The sequence below is a fragment of the Podarcis pityusensis genome, assembly GCF_964106645.2.
Source record: "Podarcis pityusensis genome assembly, chromosome: 15".
In the NCBI taxonomy this organism is placed as follows: Eukaryota; Metazoa; Chordata; class Lepidosauria; order Squamata; family Lacertidae; genus Podarcis; species Podarcis pityusensis.
This window is the reverse complement of record NC_138040.1, coordinates 16540055-16560813: the sequence shown is the minus strand read 5'-3', so window position 1 is coordinate 16560813 and position 20759 is coordinate 16540055. Positions and strand designations below refer to the sequence as shown.

General features: G+C 45.0%; 2 protein-coding genes across 2 annotated transcripts; one reads left to right on the top strand and one right to left on the bottom strand.

The window, feature by feature from the left end:
• Window positions 1–3362: 3362 nt before the first annotated feature.
• LOC308464639 (tRNA uridine(34) hydroxylase-like) lies at window positions 3363–14686 on the bottom strand. Its single transcript, XM_080984091.1, has 3 exons — window positions 14122–14686; window positions 5090–5198; window positions 3363–4098 (listed from the first exon to the last, which is right to left on the bottom strand). The coding sequence occupies exons 1-3, from the start codon at window positions 14293–14295 to the stop codon at window positions 3818–3820; spliced, it is 564 nt and encodes a 187-aa protein (XP_080840217.1). The 5' UTR covers window positions 14296–14686; the 3' UTR covers window positions 3363–3817.
• Window positions 14687–15500: 814 nt separating this feature from the next.
• Window positions 15501–20419, top strand: MED31 (mediator complex subunit 31). The gene is made up of 4 exons (XM_080984090.1): window positions 15501–15774; window positions 16559–16636; window positions 18438–18534; window positions 19783–20419. Exons 1-4 carry the CDS (start codon window positions 15516–15518, stop codon window positions 19985–19987), a joined length of 639 nt encoding a protein of 212 aa, XP_080840216.1. The 5' UTR covers window positions 15501–15515; the 3' UTR covers window positions 19988–20419.
• Window positions 20420–20759: the final 340 nt, after the last annotated feature.

Genomic DNA, 20759 nt, shown 5'->3' with positions numbered 1-20759 from the left:
TCTGGGGTAGGGGTGCTTATCTGTCTGCTTCTTGTTGGAACTGCAGAATTTATTTTATTTACTATTTTTATTTCTATCCTAACTTTTTCTCCAAGGAGCTCAGGGTAGCATACATGGTTCTCTCCCTCCTTATTAATCCCTACAACAACCCTGTGAGGTAGGTTAGGCAGAGAGAGAGCAACTAGCCCAAGGTTACACCCAGTGAGCTTCATGACCGAGGTGGGGATTTGAACCCTTGTCTCCCAGGTCCTAGTCAGACACTCTAACCACTACACCACACTGGCTCTCAGAAGATGGTATTCCCAAAAGATGTTTCAGTGGGCAGTGAGGTTTGAGTTCCAGTATTGTGGAAGATCTGTAATTCGATCCGGCACTTGATCTGTGTCTTTTCTGGGATTCTTAGCTTTTGCTCTGCTCTTTCCAGGTGCAGGTCCATGTTTAAAAGCTCTGTTTTATTTTTTGCCCCAGAACTTTCCCCACGAAAACCCACTCTTTAGTGCTCAATTGGAGCAAATGTCAATCCAGCTTTCCCATTTCACAGAATCATAGAATTGTAGAGTTGGAAGAGGCCCTGAAAATCATCTACTCCAATTCCCTGCAAGGCAGGAATATGCAGCTGTCCCATATGGGGATCAAACCTGCAAGCTTGGCATTATCAGCACCGCACTCTAACCAACTGAGCTATTCTCAGTTGCTCCGATTGAGCTTTAAAGAGTGGGTTTTCACAGGGAAATCTCTGGAGAGGAAAAAGGGTGCTCAGACATGGAGCTTTAAAGCGTGGGGTCCATGCCTGGAAATAGTGGAGGAAAGCTAAGTGTGGATAAGCCCTCAGTTAACCAAACTAACTCAAAGGAACTTAGCGCTCACTGTTTCGGTCGCTGCCAAAGAGGGATTGAGAGCAGGACAATTAAGGTCCAGTCCTCCGTCCTTAGTGCTGGAGTGGTGGGAAGCTGCCAGAATGATGAACTAGGAGGCTACAGAGAGAGGGGAAGAGGGAGAGAGAAGAAGCTCCGTTTGTGTTGCTATGAAACCTCAAAATGAAGCCTCCTGCCCTGAGTTCTCTGCCTCTGTTTGGATTGCAAACCTTGGGTGCATTGATCTTCCCCACTGTATATTGTTTTAGGTTTTGGGAGGGGTTCGTCTGGATGATGCCCTGAGTCTCTTCCAATACTTGGGGGTCCTGTGCCCAATGATGGTTGCAATCTAGTAAAGGATGCTGTTGTTGAACTAGTCACACAAGTTTATTGGTAAGACAGCAAGTGACCTTATTTGGCAACTTAAGTGTCATCTGTATGCCCAAAGACTGAGCTAGGTTGCAAGAGCTACCACTGTGTTGGTGCCCTCCAGGCTAATGGGTGGACCTTTCCTCCACCTGCCTCACCTGGCTGCTAGGTAGGCAAACAAGAACCAGAGTAATGTGGGTGAGATGAACTGGAGCCAGGCTAGAAGCCGGAGACACACAGACCTGCTTGTTCTGTACTGGACCCAAGTTACGACTAGTAGAGAAGAAAGATCTACTGGGGTGTTTGATGCTGGGAGCCCCTCCATCTTATGCTCAGGTTGTATATATGTGTAAATAAAGCCATAAATCCCAAACACACCACAGTCTCTGCTGACCTTCCTTCCAAGGTAACCAAACGCTGGGTATGAGCCTGGAACCCCTGGAATCTCTCCCTGTTTGGAGAATGGGGTGCTGTGGAACAATATACTTTATGAGTTAATTTAAGCAGGGGGGCTTGCAAAGCTTCTTTCTCCTGGGATGGGCAGAGGCGGCCAGGGGGCTCCAGGCCTTTCCATGCTAGGGAAGGACTTGAAGTATTTGTTGCTGAACATAAGAAGTAGGTCAGTCTCTGCCAGCTGAGGCTGCTCTCTTGAGCCAAAAATGTGGGTCTTCACTGCTGCTCCCCCACTTCCAGCTTTCCCCACCTGTGTCATCAGCACCAGATATTTCCATCCTTCTACGGAAGGGGGAAAGGACCCTGAAAGCAGGCAAAGGGCATCCCAAAAAGCGATGGAGATGAACTCCAGGATTGAACAAATTTATCTGTTTTTCTCCCCCTGTTTTAATCTCACATGCCTGGATTTAGGTGCATTCTGGGACAAAACATGGGTTTTGGTTTTTTGTTTTAAAATGGTGCTGACTTATGCTGGATTTTTCCAGTGACCAGCGAGGGCTGCCTCACCCATTGCAAAATCCCTACCTGAAAGGTAAGATTTGGCAACTCCGAGATTGCTGACTTTAAAAGGCAAATTTCTCACCCTTAAGGCTTTGAAGGAGAAAGCCATGAGAGACTGTGGAAAGGGGGGGGGGGGTGTTGCTTGGTATTGTCAATCAAATCAGAGGAACAAAGCAGTCAGTTCTAATATATGTGTTGCAATCCTGACAGCAGAAAGAGAAATACTTTTCCAAAAATCACCATGTAAAAACTAAACGTTCTGCTAAACTACATGGATTTTTTGTAGCTGTGGCTCACCACTTTCCTTTCAGATCATCTTTCAGGTCCAATGCCCAGTTCAAATTCCCACCCATATAAAGAGTCCCTGTTGAAAGCCTCATAAAAGATCAAATACTGTACAGGTTTTAAAAACACCTATTTGTCCTTATTTGGGCCATAGATCAATCCCAATGAATTTCCCTCATGTAGGATCCCTTTAAGAAATATGTAAGAACTGCATCCTCTTTAAATGATACATGAGGGGACATGCAAATATTTCCCAGCTTTAGAGGTGCCTCTGACTGAATACCACATGCCTCAAGAAATATTTATAAGTGTTAATAGCTCAAGCCTCTATTTAAAACTGAGTTTCCTGCAGCATTATAAAGTCTGGGGTTTTTTGTTTTGGAGCATTCCAGACTCTCCGTCACTTCCTTGGCTTACCCAATCTATTGACATTCCAGGAGCAAAATGCTCAAGAGGAATTGTTAGGTATTCTCTATTTACATATCTTATGTCCTTTTTAAAAAAAGATTCGCAATTCAAGTCACTTGGTGTATTTTGCCTGCTCCGTTTCCCCTCTCCTTCCCTGTCCCCAAGCACAACATAACACCCACCTGCTGACTGATTCCCTGCACAGAGCATCCTGCAATAGGAGCCTCCAAGTAGGGAATGTATAAGCGGAATGAGATAAACACCATCTCTCTCAATCAGCTCACCAATACTTTCTACTGAAACACTAAATTTCAGCAGAATAGCAGAAAGCCCCTGTTTTCTACCTCACTAAGGATAATCAGGGCATATAAGTCTCATTGTAACTCCCAAAACATAACAAAGAAGTAAGCTGTCTATTTGGCACCCGTGTGATAGAAACATGCAGCCCTCATTTCCCAAGGGAGTTCTGTAATTGAGGAATCTAAGCCATCGTTTTATTTCATTTCTTTATTTCATAGACTTTATACAGTGCCTGATTGCGCAAAACCTCAAAGCAGTTTACATTCTCCTTTCCCTTCCTCCCTCACAACAAACACTCTGTGAAGTGAGTGGGGCTGAGAGACTTCAGAGAAGTGTGACTAGCCCAAGGTCACCCAGCAGCTGCATGTGGAGGAGCGGGGAAGCAAACCCGGTTCACCAGATTACAAGTCTACCGCTCTTAACTACTACACCACACTGGCTTGCCCCTGCTTCGTTTCCCAAAATATTCTGTTGCAAACACTGCAAGACTTGAACTGTCTGGCAAGTCTCTTTTGCAACGCCTGAGAGTCCTTGAAATGCTACTTTCAGGATGGGGTGGGTGCTTGTGTGTTCTGACAGTCACCTGCTGCTGCTGCTGCTTTGGAATAATTTGCCAGGAAGGCCCCTGCCTCAGCTCAAGCTGCTCCTCAGATCTCTGCCCTGGATTCAGGCTCGAGCAGCTTGGCCCAGGTGGGGCTGTAGGGGTGTACCACCCAGGTGGGCTTCTCCTGCTTGTCCACCATCTGCCTCTGTTCAACGGCCCAAGCCACCAGGCCACCACAGACGTTGTAGATCTTGGGCGACGCCATGCAGGTCTTCCCAGCCTCCCTGGAGAAGTAGCTGCCCAGGAGCTGAGCTGCCATGGACGACCGATAACCCACTGTGCAGTAGCAAATGATGGGCTTGCTGGGACCCTCCTCCTCCCGCCCTGGAAGAGACAGAGATGTGTGTGAGAGGAAAGTGATTAGAGTAAAAGTCTGCATAATTGGACTGGAGAAAACTCACATCATCCTGACCCTCTTCTGAGCTGATTAATGGGTGTGCTGCTCACAAGCAGAACTTAACAGCTCTTATCTGGATGACCGAGTTATTACAACCTGGTTAATTAGACGTCACAAGAAACTAGCTTTGTAGGAAAAACACAGGGAAACAGCACTGCTGGTTAAAAGCCTTCAAACATTCCACGTGCACTTCCTTCACGCTTTAAACTTTTCACCTTTTCGCCTACCTTCAGGCTGAGTCTCCATATATATATATATATATATATATATATATATATTTAAGGGAGAAATGGCTTTCTGCCATAAAGCCTTAGGCCTTGCAGACCCCAGACCCATTCATTCTGCGTCCATAGAGAGAAAGGGCTGGTTTCGTCTTGTTGCGAAAAGAGAATTGCAAAACATCAGGACAGTTATAAATAACAAAATATGTGTATAAACGAGAAGGCTGGAAGGAAGCATCGTGGATTGCCATTGATCTTGAAAATCGCTGTTCCGAAACGTAATACATTTTTAATTTCATTTTTTTACTTTTAATTTTTTTATTGAGAGTATTTCAATTGAACATAATAAAGTTAAAAAAAAAAGCTTAGAGAGAACAGAAGAAAAGAAGTATATCATACACTATTTATCCTATATAGTGTTTTTTTCCTTTCCTTTCCTATTATGTTTTATTGTAATTTTATTGGTGTTAGCTACCCTGATCCCGGTTCTGGCCAGGGAGGTCGGGGTATAAATAAAAAAATTATTAATATTATTATATCTTACATCATTTATTTAGAAGCATTAGTGCCTTCATGATTTGTGTGAAGTTAACCAGGTTCTCCCGCCTGATGGATGAGATAGTCCCACCACAGAACCCCTGCCAGAGTCCTGCTGGCAAGACTGTGAGGATCTCACCACATGAGGAGTTGGCTATACCTGGCGCAAGCCGTGTCTTGAAAAACTCCAGCAAGGCATCTGCTTCGGGGGGAACCAAAATGGCACCCGGCAAGTGGCTGACGTCAAACTCCGCTGAAGTCCGAGTGTCCTGAGGCAACAAGAAGAAAAGAGCAAAATGACTAGTAGGTGACAACCATGTTTGGTGTTTAATGTTTGGCTGAAATTGGCTTCCTAGTCCTGCCCGCTGGAGCTGCCCAAGCCTTATGAGTTGAGGGAGTTGGGTGTGTTTAGCCTGGGGGAGACTGAGCGCTGATTTGACAGCCATCTTCAAATTCCCAAAGAGCTGTCGCATGGAAGATGGAGCAAGCTTGTTTTCTGCCGCTCTGGAGGCAGGGGACCCAAACCAGTGGATTCAAATGACAGGAAAGGAGATTCTGACTCAACATTAGGAAGAACTTTGTGATAGTAAGAGCCAGTGCTTTTTTTCTTTTTAAAAAAATGTTTAGGGGTACTCTCATTTTCCTACTCATATTGAAATACTGCCCCTCAATGGGGCCAAACTTAGATTCATGAAATGTTTAGGGGTATGAATACCACTGCGTCCCCCCAGAAAAAAAGCACTGGTAAGAGCCATTCAACAGTGGAACAGATGACCTTGGAAGGTGGTGGACTCTCCTTCTTTGGAGGGTTTTAAGCAGAGGTTGGATGGCCATCTGTCAGGGATTTTTGAGCTGTGATTACAGCATTGCAAGGGGTTGGACTGGATGCCCCTTGGGAGTCCCTTCCAACTCTACAAGTCTACGATTCACAGGCATTCATACAATGGAGCTTTTGTGAGCTCCGCAGCATCACCTGCTGCTCCCTTCCCTACTCCCAACCCTCAGTACAACTGGTGGCCAGATCAGCCAAACCTCTAATCAAGGCTCTGCTGTTCTATGCAGGAATCCCTATGATCTTACTGCTGCTCCTGCTGCCTAATGACAGAGAAAGAGTCGAGAAATTGCAGCTTGTGTCCTCGGCTGGTTATAAATAAGCATCTTCTATGCACACCCTCTTTCCATGGCCTGTTTGCAAGTGAAACTCTCTGCAAATTTTGCCTGACCTTTGCAGGAGAGAATCTCTGAAGGTTTCTGGGTGAATTCTGTGTTAAGTAATTCTTGGACCCGAAAGTGGGCCAAAGCAAAAGGCTGCATTCTAGCAGGGCAGAACCAGGACGAAAAGTATTCTGGGTTAGCGATAATCTGGAATAAAGACTGCCCTGCTTCCATTTGCACCTGGGTTGGCTGAGGTTAGAATTCCCATTCCTTGGTAAGCCTCCTCAGAAGTAAGCCCCACTTTGTTTGATAGGGTTACTCTTTTCAAAAGGGTTCTCCCACTTCCATACGACAGACACATTCTACTGTTCTGGCAAGCAAGTGAAAGCAAATCCTTTTTCACTTTAATGTGCTGCATGCATTCTCTCACACCAGAAGCCTACCGATTTATTCTCAGACAGATGGGGGGCAGGGGCGGGCGGATGGATGATGCTTACACTCCCCATACAATAAAACCAATAGAGATCCAGTGTGGTATTGGACTAGGCCTGGGAGACCAGCGTTCGAATCCCCACTCAGCCATGATGCTTGCTGGCTCACCAGTCACTCTCTCAGCCTAACCTACCTCACAAGGTTGTTGTGCAGATTAAATGAGGAGGCAGAGAACCAGGTACGCACCATCCAGTGCTGCTTGAGGAGAAAAGGTGGGGTAGAAATGAAGTAAAATGAATGAATGAATCCCAAGCAATATACTTGTGCTTACAAAATATTGACACAGTGACTCCTCAACAGCTCCTCAAAAATGCTTCTTTGCAAAGGAACAAGAGCAGAGGTTCCCTTAAAGTTTGGAAGCAGGCTCTGTTATTGGAAGGAGGGTAAAGGGAAATAGATAATACAGCATTCACAGGAGAGTGGACTAAGCAGTAAACCAGACTGTTGTGACTGAACGTTTATGACCAGAATTGAAAGCGAGAGCTGTTCTACAGAGGAATGGACTCCCTTGGAAGAAGTTGGACACTTATTCATTGGAGGTTTTAAGAGAGAGGTTGGATGGCCATGCACTGGGGATTCTTTAGCTGTGACTCCTGCATGCAGGGCTGGACTAGATGACTCTTGGGGAGATCCCTCCCAACTCTACAATTCTCTGAGTCTCTGTGAGCTGAAGGGATGTGCCCAAAGTTTGTGGATCAGCCCCATACGGTTCACGATGATGAAATCCGAAGAAGGGCTCTTCTGGAGAGCTCCCAAGGGAGCAGCTGTCCAAACTGGACAACTGAGTGACGAGTCAGGAAAGCTGCTGCAAAGAGATGTAAACTGAGTAAAAAAAGAAGAATGATTAATCTAGATTTGACTAATCCAGAAAGAGATATTGGGGTGTGATGGATATAGTTTATTGACAGCATGAATTCAGGGAGGGTGGAACAGCTGTGGAACAGGTTCAGTAGAGGGAAACCCAAATGTTTAAGGGGATAGAGCGACTCTCCTATGAGGAAAGGTAGTAGCGTTTGGGATGTTTTTGCCTAGAGAAAAGCAAGCAAGTGGTGACATGATAGAAGTATATAAAATGATGCAAGGCATGGTGAAAGTGGATCGAGAAAAGTCTTCTTTCCTCTCTAATAACACTATAACTTGAGAACATCCTATGAAGTGGAGTGTTGTGGGATTCAGGGCAATGCATTGTTAACCTGTGGAACTCCCTCCCTCAGGAGGCAGTGATGGCCACCAACCTGGATGGCTCTAAAGGAGGATTAGACAAATTCATGTAGAAGAGGGCTATTCATGCCTACCAGGCACAAATTTGCAAAATGAGCCACAAAGTCAGCCTGTCTCATGCCTGAAAGCACCCTCAGGGTATTTGTTTTGGAGACTGGCACTAACAACGTCCATAGGGACCAGACTGACACAACCGCACACACTTGTGTTGCCAGGGGTTGGAAAAGAGCCTGCTGTACAAAACCAACTTGCAAATCGAGCAGCGTTTATTTCAAGCAGTGGAGGCTTAAAATATCTGTGGTGCGGTTGTGTCAGTATGACCTGAAGGAGAGCAAAGAGACGCTTCTGTTGGCTGGGCCCAGCTGGGAGACTGGTTGGCTGCAAGGGCTGATTCTAAAGAGAGGCGCTAGCCCCTCTGGCAACCTGAGCCCTGGAATTGTACCTGGCCTGAGTCAAACGGAGAAGGGGGCCTCCTTGGCCTTCTTTCTGGGCTCCCCAACGCTGCTCTCCGTTCTGGCACACAACGGGTGCCTCTTGGGCCAAGCCCAGTCCTAAGGTAGAAGGCAAGGCAGCAGTAGGTCAGCCCCAGGGACCACATAGGTCCAAAGGCCATTTTTGGGCCCCATCAAGCTCTTTGGAATGCTGGGACACTATGGTGGGTTGATTGTGAGAATGTGGTTCGTTCCAAAGATCGGCTTTTTCCTCTCTCTTTTTAAAAAATGCATAACCCCAGTGTTGGACCCCCAACAGGCAGGCTAACCACATGGTTAGGGCTCCAGCAAAGCATCAGCACCAAAAACAAATGAATTTGATATTAAAAAAAACAAACCATACAAGTAGTCTATCATGGGAAAAATCAGAACATCCCCTGTTCTCTATTTGTTACTTGTCCCCTCCCCCAAACTAGAGGGGTGTCCTACAAATGTGGACATGTCAGAGGAGAGACTGTTGGAGTCATCTAGGAGCAATTGCCTTGCCTCCTGCCTCCCCTCAGCCTGGGACCCCTTATAAGGCAAAAATGCTGCTTCATTATTCTTGTCTTCTTTTCACATTTTTGTAGGGAATGTTCTTGGCCTTCATTCCGATTTGCTTGTGGGGAGGTTACATGTGACAATGCGCATCTTTAAAATACTAACGGATGCAAAGGAAAGAGGTGGATTTGCCCTGCCAGACCTTAAACTGTACTATGAATCAGCAGCCTTTTGCTGGTTGAAAGAATGGCTACTTCTTGAAAACACTGACATTTTGGATCTAGAAGGTTTTAATAATGTATTTGGTTGGCATGCATATTTATGGTATGATAAGGTCAAGGCACATAAAGCATTTAAAAACCACATTGTCAGGAAAGCGCTGTTTAATGTTTGGATAAGATATAAGGATTTGCTAGAAAATAAAACCCCAAGGTGGCTGTCACCAATGGAAGCGAAAGCCTTGAAAAAGGTCAATATGGAGGTCAAATGGCCGAAATATTGGGAAATTTTGGAACAAGACGGAGATAGACTGAAATTGCAGAGTTTTGAAAAATTAAAAAACAAAGTGCGAGACTGGCTTCATTATTATCAAATAATGGAGGTATTTAAATTGGACAGGAAAACTGGCTTCCAGGTGGAAAGATCCAAATTAGAAACAGAATTGTTAGCACCCAATACTAAGAACTTGTCAAGAATGTATAACTTGCTGCTGAAATGGAATACTCAAGATGAAACGGTGAAATCGGCTATGATTAAATGGGCACAGGACGTTGGCCATAACATTATGTTTGCTGACTGGGAACAGTTATGGACCACAGGTATGAAATTTACGGCATGTAATGCCTTAAGAGAGAATATTATGAAAATGATATACAGGTGGTACATAACCCCAGTCAAGCTTGCGAAAATCTATCACTTGCCCGATAACAAATGTTGGAAATGTAAAGAAACTGAAGGTACATTTTTTCACCTTTGGTGGACGTGCCCAAAGATTAAGGCTTTCTGGGAAATGATATATAATGAATTAAAAAAGGTTTTTAAGTATACCTTCCCTAAGAAACCAGAGGCCTTTCTCCTGGGCATAGTAGGCCAAATGGTGTTAAAAAAGGATAGAACTTTCTTTATGTATGCAACAACAGCAGCAAGAATACTTATCGCAAAGTATTGGAAGACACAAGAACTTCCCACGCTGGAGGAATGGCAGATGAAACTTATGGACTATATGGAATTGGCTGAAATGACTGGTAGAATCCGTGACCAGGGAGAAGAGTCGATGGAGGAAGACTGGAAGAAATTCAAAGACTATCTTCAGAAACACTGCAAAATTAAGGAATGTTAGAGTGATGTTGGACTAAAAACAAGTGGTTTCCAGCTGTACAGGTTAAAGTTAAGGATAGATTAAGATTAAAGATCAAGATTAAAGATGTTTAAAGAAATGGAAATTTGATAACAAAAGGGAAAAATTTAAAGTTGTATGACATTAAGATCAAGGATTAGGTTTAAAAAAGTTGAAGTTATATATCTTAACGCTTTATTAAAGATTGGGATTAAAAAAGTGGAAAAGAAATTGCTGGACAAACAATGTAGATTGGAATACAAAAGAGGGAGGTATGAGGAAGTCCAGAAAATAAGTAATTTAAAATTGGAAATGGAAAAGAGAGTTTGTTTTTAATTGTTATGTTTTGTGTTTTTATTGTTAAGTTTTGTATTGTGTTTTTTTGTGTGTGTTGTTTTTCTGTTTTTTGTTTGTTTAAAAATTTAATAAAAAATTATTGCAAAAAAAAAAAAAAGACAATGCGCATCTATCCTGCATTCATCCTGATTCCATTGTGGGCTCTTTATATGCCTTTCTTGTTAATCACCAATTTCATTCCAAGCTTTTTATGGCATTTCCCTGTCACTTTGGGCACCCCCAAGACTGCCAGGATTTTGTGGGAGGGATCTGAGCATCTACCAGAAATTCAGGCAATCTGTTGCCATGGTGCAACAAATCCACTTTAAAAAGACAAACCCCCTGGCTGTTTGCAGTTTGGGAAGTGATGGGAAATGTGCTGGGAAAGTGGGGGGGGGGGGGTTGAGCAAAATGTTTACTAGGGAGACATGTCAACATTGCAATCAAACATCATTTCATTCCTCCAGATAAGCTTTGGGCAAGCGGATTCAGTTCAGTCAACAGGATGACAGAGCCAGGTTAATTTCCCAGAATGCTCCTGAATTCGTCCCCTTGAAAGTAAATGAACACAGTACACAGCAGCATCAAAATGGAGCCAGGTGGAATAACGGGGTCAACCGTAAAATGTTACAGGAGATTGCCAGGGCTTCCCCCATTTCTGGTGCAGCAGCCAGACCCTCTGACCTAAAGTCCAGGCCTAGCTCCAAATGGTTTTCTTGCCTGAAGTGGAAAAGGACACAGTTGCTAGGAATCACAAGAGGGGCTCAGGGGCAGGACTGCTGCTGTTGAACTCAGGTTCTGCTTGCTTGTGGGCTTTCCTTTAGGGCATATGGTTGGCCACCGTGAGAACAGGATGCTGGACTAGGTGAGCCCGCTTTTGCCCTGAACCAGATACAAATCTCTTCTAATGTTCTTAGCAGCCAATGTCACACTCACACCTGTCAAGGAGCATTGTACCCAAAGTTGGCTACATCATTTTGACCAGAAAGTTCCACAATCACCTTGACCTGGGAGTAAAAACACAATAATTATAAATTAAAAAGTAATAGTGTAGCTGCCCTTTCAAGACGACACCCTAAATTAGCTGCCTCATTCAATTTAATAACGGTCAGATACTGAACAGCTCAGTGTGGTGCTGATATTGCCATAGTTGCAGGTTTCATCCTTGTGTGGGACAACTGCTTATTCCTGCATTGCAAAGGGTTGGGCTAGATGATCCTTCCAAATCTACAATTATATGATTCTATTATTCTCTTGCATGTTCAGCTAAGCTAGTTTTAGAGAACAGATGCAACTTTTGGGTCCATCTTTGTCCTGCATATTTTATCCTTTAAGAAAGCAAAAATTGGCCTGGCTTGGGTGGCCTGGAATAGAAAACACTGCCGTTTATTTTGGCCCAGCGGAGGACCAAAGCATCTGCCGGGCGCTGTCCCCTGAAGTCCCACGTGGGAAAGTGAGCTTGTGGTTTGTCTGGTGGGCTGCCCCCACCTCATTTTAGCCAGAGGAAGAGGCTGTGTTTACTGGGGAGGGATGGCATTCTTTGCTTTGTGAAGATGATAGTTTCTCAACTGCTAAAACCACTTTGTGTAAAGAGACACCCTCTCCTGCCATGTTAACAAAAGCTAAGAATAAGTCACTAGGAGAAGCCTTTCTAAAACTCATTTCATAAACGCTTTCTTGGAATGGGGAAGATTATAGGATGCCACTTAAAACAGTTACACGATATCTCCTCGTGCAAAAATAGCAAAACCGTTTCTAAAAAGGACACGTTGAGGCTGTTGTATAAATGGCAGTTTTTAAAAATAACATACCGAAGGAATGTCCAGTGAAATCCTGCTTGTTTGAGTCTGTGGGTTACACCACAGAGGTTGTTTTAGCCTCCTGATGTAGGGGGGAGAATCTGGGTCAGTAGGCAACTCAGATTTTGGCTATCAATAGAGGCCCTTTCTGTGGCACTTTCTCACCTTGAAATGCAGTGAGAAGCAGCCATGGGTGTCCTGACCCCTTTGTGGAGCAGAAGGTCTTGCAACCAAGCCTCATTCAAACAGACCCACAGAGGAGGAGGAGAGCCTGGCAATATCTCCCGGGCTCATGAATGAAGGCCCACAATAGGAAACGTGACTGGGATGAAAATGAAACTCTTTAATGGGGTCCGGAGGCTCTGCGATCTGAAGCATTTGTATATCTGAAGCGAGTCAAAGAAGAAAAGGGTTGCTGGGAATGCTCTCAGACCTTCCAAGTGTCCCTATTTTCCAGGGAGGCCACTGATTCCAGATTTGATCCTGGAATGTCCCACTTTTCCTTAGGATATCCCTATTTTCACTGGAGAACTGTTGAAGGGTATGGCGCTATCTGACGCCGGAGCCGTCTGAAGGCAATCCTATATAATGTTTAATGTTTTATTATGCTGTTATATATATTGGAAGCTGTCCAGAGTGGCTGGGGCAACCCAGTAAGAAGTGTGGGGTATAAATAGTAAAATTATCATTGTGGAATGGGACGTCCCTATTTTCATGAGAGAAATGTTGGAGAGTATGTGCTCTGGGAGGCCTGGCATCAACATATTGGGGATGCCCAGTGCCACAGGAATCCCCAAGGCTGTCCCCATCCCACTTCAAACACCCTTGTGCCTTGAAAAGCATTCCTTTGGGAAGAAGCTGGGTGCTGCTGCTCCTGCAATCCCAGGCCTGCTTTGGGACTCAGTCAGCCGTCCTCCTGGTTAAACAGGCATAGGACTGGGCTGCATCCATTTCTAAATTTGTGGCCCAGATTTTGTAGAAACCTCCCTCTCTTTGGATGAGGAACCATTGATGAGAAATACACTTTTTTTGGTTGAGGGGTGTTTCCCAGTCAGCTGTGAATCCACCTGGTGGTGCTATCACCTACCCCACATTTAACCAAAATATCAAGTGCTTTACTGAATACAAGATAAATTGCACCCACAGCAACACCCCCCCCCACAACAGTCCACTAGGACAGGAAATCAAAAGGCAATATTTGTCAAGATTTATCCTTGTCAGAACCATACCTCCTACTCATCACTGCAATGTTATCTAGATGCTTCCAAGCTGACCATTTTCATATCTTTCCTAGTCTTTAAGCCAGAGAGGTCATATTTCCCCAATTTTCCCTTTGCGAAAAAATACGAACTTTTGATCTCTCTAACCTTCTCTTAATCATCAGAGATTCTGAGAGTACAGTGGTACCTCGGGTTACATACGCTTCAGGTTACAGACTCCACTAGCCCAGAAATATTACCTCAGGTTAAGAACTTTGCTTCAGGATGAGAACAGAAATCGTGCGGCGGAGGTGCGGCAGCAGTGGGAGGCCCTATTAGCTAAAGTCGTGCTTCAGGTTAAGAACAGTTTCAGGTTAAGAACGGACCTCCGGAACGAATTAAGTACGTAACCAGAGGTACCACTGTACATCAGTCCCTTTATGGATACAGTTGGCCCTGAAGCCTTCAATTCATTTTAGCTGACCACCTGTTCCTGGCGGCTCCTGACCACTCTGCCTCCGACTGTGGAGGCAGAACATCAGCACCTTGGCTAGTAGCCATCAATAGCCCTCTTCTCCATGAATTTGCCTAATCATCTTTTTAAAGCCATTTAGGTTGGTGGTCTCCTGCAGAAGGGAGTTCCGCAGTTTAACTATTCCTGCCAGCAAGAAGTTGCTACTTACAAGAATGATCAGCTCCTCTGGTTTTTCCTTCATCCACTGCTGAAGGGTTTCTGTGGTGACCACCTCCACACCTGGGAACAGCCCTTTTACCCATTTTATCACCAGGGTCCTCTTTTCTGATAGGTCCGTGATGCCTGCAGCCTCAATTTCTTTTAATAGCTGGTCTGCCATCATCAGGACCTAGAGCTCTGAAGGAAACGTGGAAAGCGGGAGCCAGCAGGAGACTTTTGACTGGGTGGCTCCAGAATAGTTAAGAGATCACGTGGAATTTATGGGACCAGCCTTGGCAAATAGAGCAACACAAGCTTTTCACAACATTGGGGGCATTTTGTGGGGGAATTCAAAAGGTGGCCCAAAGAAGTCTGATATTCTTTAGCAATTATGCCAGTAAAATATGACAGTTTGGGGTGTCTGAACCTTGTTCCCTACTGCTGTGCCCTCAAATTTGGACCTTCCCCCTCCCCCTTGGCAGACACAGCCTGAAACTTAGGTGAGGTGAAACATTAAATGCAAAGGGAGGCACCAATGATAAAACTTTAACTTTGCTTTCTGGTATCAAAATCCCTGTGCCCTTTGAACACTTCAAAACCAGAGATGGGAGCCACGAGGCGGGGAAAGCAGGATCCAAATCATGAGGTAGAATAAATAAAACCTCTGCAAAGGAAAGTGAGATATGAGCACAAGAACTTCTCCAAGTGTGGAGGCAGAGCATAGCTACTGACAGCCTTTATCCATGAATTTGTTTAATCCTATTTTGAAGTCATCTAGGTTGATGGCCATCACTGCCTCCTGTGGGAGTGAGTTCCACAGTTTAACTTTGAGCTGCATGACATACTCACCAACATTCCTCAGCGGAATTACTTTCATTTACCTGTCCTGAATCTTCCAAAGCCCAGCTTCATTTGATGCCCACTTTGCCATCATCTGTTCATTAACCCACCCTTCCTCCAAGCAGCTCAGGATAATCCATACGGTCCTCTTCCCCATTTTATCCTTCACAACAACCTGTCACCACTGTTCATGGAGCTGGGGAGGCATTTTCCTGGCACTGTTACAGGCGCTGCATAACGCCCTGCTCTGCATTTGTAAGAAATCATTATTTTAGTGTTGCAGCACCTCTACACTTTGGAACTCCCTGCCTATTGAAATCAGGCAGGTGCCTTCACTGTACTTTTTCCGCCTACTAAAAACATTTTTCCTTTAGGCAAGCCTGTCCAGATACCGAGAATGCTGACGTGCTTTCAGTTTATTGCTGGTTTTTAATATTTTTTTATGTTGTAATTGTTTTTTACTAAGAATCTTACTTTTTTTGTAAACTGCTTTGAGTTTTTAAAAAATAAATAAATAAAAGTATCCCATTAATTTTATGAAATAAACAAATACATAAATATTCCATGGAACAAGCAGCAACCATAGCCACAGCCTGTCCCGCCCCTAATTCGACCCTCCCTTTTGGGACCTTCGCCAGGCCCAGAGCATACCCGTTGCCCCGGCAACAGCAACATGGCCGCCTCTGCCGCCCCAGAGTTTCCCAAAACGCACCGCGGCCGAGCTACGCTGCGCAGGCGCAGCCGCTGCTGCCGCCGCTATCGCCGCCATATTGCTGTTCTGGTGGAGAAGCCGTGGAAGCTGCTGTCGTCGTTATGGAGAGTGGTGAGTGTTTGAGCGGGGAGCGAGGAGGGAACCTAGGCCGGGCGGAGTCTCTCCTCGGCTGGAAAGGCCTCCGTTGGCTAGTCAGCGCATTTAAACCCAAGCCATGCAAAAAAAGGTCGCGCTGTTCACTTGCGGAACTCGCTGCTGCGATGTGCGTGGGGTAGCCCACGGCAGGGAGACGGCCACGGCCATTCAAAGACTGTTGGGCATGAGGGGAAGTCTGGAAGCTCCTCTGAATGTTAGTTATTGCTGCATGAGGGGAGGGCCTACCCGCATCCCTCCCTCCCTGGCCTTTTGGACTTACCAGCTGGTCATAAAAGTCTCGACACAACCCCTCCCACACACACACACTTTGGCCTGGTTCCCAGAGACCATCCTGGGAGTGGAGCCTCCATGTGCAGTTGGAGCCTATCTCTGTGTGGCAGGGGCTAGGGAGAGCTCTGCTTGGGGGCTTCTGGGAGACACCTCCCTTGCCACCAGATGCTAGAATCTGCAGGAGGGGCGAGTGCTCTTGTGCTCAGGTCCTCCTTGTGGATTTCTCACAGGCTTCTGGTTGGACATTGTGAGAACGGGATGTTGGAGTAGATGGGCCATTGAGCTGATCCAGCAGGCTCTTCTGATGTTCTAAGCATTTGGCTCTTTTTCAAATTTCTGGGCAGGGATAGCACTTGGGGGTCCTAAACCTTTTTCCATCTCTGTCCCACACTGAGCGACATGAGGTGGAGCATTTTCATTTCTCGTCTAATTCCACTCACCTTTCGTCTTCTTCTCTTTGCTGCATCAGATGATACTGGCAATCGCCTTCGCTTCCAGCTGGAGTTGGAGTTTGTGCAGTGCCTGGCAAACCCCAATTACCTAAACTGTAAGTACAGTCATACCTTGAGTTAAATATGCTTTAGGTTGAGCGTTTTCAGGTTACGCAGAAGTAACGGAACGTGCTACTTCCAGGTTTCGCCGCTCGCCTATGCGCAGACGCTCAAAATGACGTCACGCACATGCATGACGAAACGCGACCTACAGTCGCTTGTTACGTTCTACTCAGGATGCGAACGGGGCTCTGGATCGGATCCCGTTCGTATCTAGAGGTACCACTGTACAGTGGTGCCTCGCAAGACGAAATTAATCCGTTCCACGAGTGTCTTCGTCTAGCGGTTTTTTCGTCTTGCGAAGCAACCCTATTAGCGGCTTAACGGATTAGCGCTATTAGCGGTTTAGCGGCTATTAAAGGCTTAAAGGCTTAGCGGATTAGCTGCTAAAAGGCTATTAAAGGCTTAGCGGATTAGATAAAGGGGGGGGAAGCGAAAAAAAAATCTCAAGACTCGCAAGACATTTTCGTCTTGCGAAGCAAGCCCATAGGGAAATTCGTCCTGCGAAGCAACTCAAAAACGGAAAACCCTTTCGTCTAGCGGGTTTTCCGTCTTGCGAGGCATTCGTCTTGCGGGGCACCACTGTACTCAAAACAAATCCTTGGTTAGTGCTAAAGGACATATGGGGGGCCCTTCAGAAGTCGTTAGATTCTGCCTCCCACCAGCCCTTGCTGACATGTTAATGGATAGGGATTATGGGAGTTGTAGTCCAGGAACATGTGGAGCACCTCCCCTCACAACCGCAGGTTCCTTGTCCCTGTCCCGTTAAACAAATGTTCACTAACGCAGAATATTTTAAAATTAATGAGAAGGGAAGTGGCTAACTTGGCTCCTTAACAACTTGGGACTGGTTTACCTACAAGATTGCCTTACCTCACATGTGCTCAGTTGACCCCTTCAATTGGCAGAATTGACACTATTGCAGATGCCACATAATGCCCACTCTGCATTTGTGGGTTCAGCATGATGTGCATGTGAGCAGTCAAATACACATTAAACACGCATAAATGGGGGGGGGTTCCTGTAAGTTTAATCAGTTTCAGTATTTTGACTTTTGTATGTTTTCAAGTGAAATTTTCTCGATTTAACCTTTCCCCCCGATTCTTTTTTTTAAAAAACTGCTTTGAGGTATTATTTTTTACAATAAAGCAGTATATAAAGTTTATAAAATGCATACATACATAAAGTTCCAGTAACTCCTGCAGCCAAGCTGGTGCCAAACATATTGTTCTGCTTTCCTTTGGACCACATCAGTGAGGCTGAGAGTGGGGTCTTGTCGTCTGGGCAGCATGGAACTGCCATATACCCCGCCTAGGCTTGCACACCATGGAAGGTCACTTCAGTACTGCTAATGCAGCAATTAGACTTACCCTCAGAGATTCATTACATTTGTCTCTCAAGACAGACAGATGCCAACAAGATTTTTGTTTTATTTATTCGCATGATTTGGGCAAGACCCACTAAACAGATTAGAGAATATAAAACATACAGGAAAACCCAAGTTAAAACAGTTATGGCTAAGATGGTTGAAATTGGAAAGCACTAGGTGCATCCTTGACCAGATCCAGCAAAGGTGTTATCAGTTTTCTGCAACAGCTTCAGTCTGTGTGACTTTATGGCTAAAATATAGGCTATGATTTGGAGGAGTATTTTGTGTATACTTAACCTTTATTCTGGTTGTACATCCTCTTTCCCCACATCTGTAGAATGGGAATAATAGTGACTAACTTCAGATTGCTGTGAGGATAAACAGGGAAAATCCACTTTTAAGTAAACTGATTTGTGTGTTTCTTCTAGTTCTTGCCCAGAGAGGATTCTTCAAGGACAAAGCATTTGTTAACTACCTTAAATACCTGCTCTACTGGAAAGAACCAGAGTATGCCAAATACCTAAAGTAAGAGTTACGATTGTGTATCTTGCTGTGTTAAACCAGCTTAGAGCTTATTTGGCTATCTGAAAAACCCCCACGAGTAGCCCTCTGAACTCTGCAATGGTTTTGAAGGCTAGGGATTGTGTGTCAGAGGCCTGAGAAGTCATTGTCCCAAACTGCCACAGCCTTTCTGGGGCCTGTACTATGTCATTTTTTCCTGAGTTCATAGATCTGGTTTTTGATTGTTACAAGTGGCGCACAAGACTCAAGGGTTTTCTGTCTACCCATCACTTGATCAAAGTACAAACGTGTGCACCCTCCCCTTTAATGCATGACGAAGTTGAAAAAAATTGCTCAGTGTGCTGAGCTGGAATTTATACCAGTGCCCTGAGAGAGTCTCCAAGACAGATCAGTTTGCGTAACATGTGAGGAAAAGGACTCTTGTCTAGCACCGAGGGCCTTCTGGCGGTTCCCTCACTGCGAGAAGCCAATTTACAGGGAACCAGGCAGAGGGCCTTCTCGGTAGTGGCGCCCTCCCTGTGGAACGCCCTCCCACCAGATGTTAAAGATAACAACTTTTAGAAGACATCTGAAGGCAGCCCTGTTTAGGGAAGCTTTTAATGTTTGATGTATTACAGTATTTTAATATCTTTTTGGAAGCCGCCCAGAGTGGCTGGGGAAGCTCAGCCAGATGGGCGGGGTATAAATAATAAATTATTATTATTATTACATTAATTTTATCATGAGGAAGATTAAAAAAAGATGCTTAAAAAATAAAATTGGCTTAAAAATCCAATTACATTACATGTTCCTTAATATAACTTGGTCTAAAATGGTATCTGAATATAACATAGATAAACATGTGAAAAGTCTACACTCATAATCTGTTAAATGGGTTCAGTTTAGACAGTCTTCCCAATAGCGGTTTCTAGAGGGCAAGTGCCAGACCAGGCTTTGCATATTTGGAGATTCCGACAAACTTTGGGTAGCTGAAAAATGTAAATGGAAAGTATAGCTGTTTGGGAGGGTGGTGGGGGCACTTTTGGTGTGTTTTTAAGCTCTCTGTCCTTGCTTCCCAAGCAAGAACTTATCTATGCACCAACTATGCATTTGTCTTGTAAGATTTCAACCAACTGGACTTCCAACTGTGTATTATTGCAATTGTGCATATTAAATGCACATAAGACATGATCATCATGTATTTGCATGGCAGTCCGGACGTGTTTTAAAAGCCTCTGCTAATGTGTGTATGGCCCTTGTTTTGTCGCGAAGGTATCCCCAGTGCCTGCACATGCTGGAGCTGCTGCAGTATGAGCACTTCCGCAAAGAGCTGGTGAATGCCCAGTGCGCCAAGTTCATCGATGAGCAGCAGATCCTGCACTGGCAGCACTACTCTCGCAAGCGCATGCGCCTCCAGCAGGCCCTGGCAGAGCAGCAGCAGCAGCAACAGCAGCAGAACAGCACCTCTGTGAAGTGAGCCCATTTGGCATCCCCAGTGAGTGCAGGAGGGACAGTTGCAGTGGCGGCACCACTCTGGAATCATCCAAGCATGGGGCTGCCTTGGCTGAGCAGCCACAGCACAAAATAATCACCCAGGGGGATCTCAACACCTCTTATGGATCCTCTGGCTTTGCTTTACCAGAGGCTGCATAAGCAGCTTCTTTACGTGTTGGATGAAGTAGCAAGAAGTTCTCACCCCCTCCAGATTTAAAGTTGTCACTGCATTTCCCAAAAGACTATCAGTGGAAAGGTGGGTGATTTGGGTTGGTATGTCTGTCTCTTTCTGTGTATGTGTGCGCGCGTGCACGCGTGCGCATATATATATATATATATATATATATAAAATCCCTGTGGTGGTTAGTTTTTAGCACATTATTGAGAGCAGCAAATAAAGAGACTTAAAAGCTCATCAGTGTGTGCTGGGTTTGTATTAGTCCATGGATAAATAAAAGCCTGTGAGCTGCATCTTCCTTTTGACAAGAGCTCTCAGATCTATAAGTGATCTGTTTAAAAAAAGCATAAGCAACCCCATCTGCATTGGTGGCTAAATTCATCGCTGGAGTGCAAGATGTAACTGTGCAAGATGTAACTGGTCAGTGAGAACCACTTCCAGCTGCATGATAAAAAATCCTCTCTTGCGTTTCATACTTCAGCTCAGTGGGGATGTGATGGGCTATAACTTTCTGCAGGTTTTCAGCCAAAAGTGGCATGTGATGCTTCTAAAGGCAGTGACATTCCATAGCAATAGC

Excerpts from the sequence above, each read along its gene's own strand:
- MED31 (XM_080984090.1), top strand. The coding sequence starts at position 15,516 with ATGGAACAAGCAGCAACCATAGCCACAGCCTGTCCCGCCCCTAATTCG. Across the intron at positions 15,775-16,558 it reads TGTCGTCGTTATGGAGAGTG|ATGATACTGGCAATCGCCTT; the intron begins GTGAGTGTTTGA and ends TTGCTGCATCAG. Across the intron at positions 16,637-18,437 it reads AAACCCCAATTACCTAAACT|TTCTTGCCCAGAGAGGATTC; the intron begins GTAAGTACAGTC and ends TGTTTCTTCTAG.
- LOC308464639 (XM_080984091.1), bottom strand. The coding sequence starts at position 14,295 with ATGATGGCAGACCAGCTATTAAAAGAAATTGAGGCTGCAGGCATCACG. Across the intron at positions 5,199-14,121 it reads CAGAGGAGCTGATCATTCTT|GACACTCGGACTTCAGCGGA; the intron begins GTAAGTAGCAAC and ends TTGTTGCCTCAG. Across the intron at positions 4,099-5,089 it reads CAAGACACGGCTTGCGCCAG|GGCGGGAGGAGGAGGGTCCC; the intron begins GTATAGCCAACT and ends TGTCTCTTCCAG.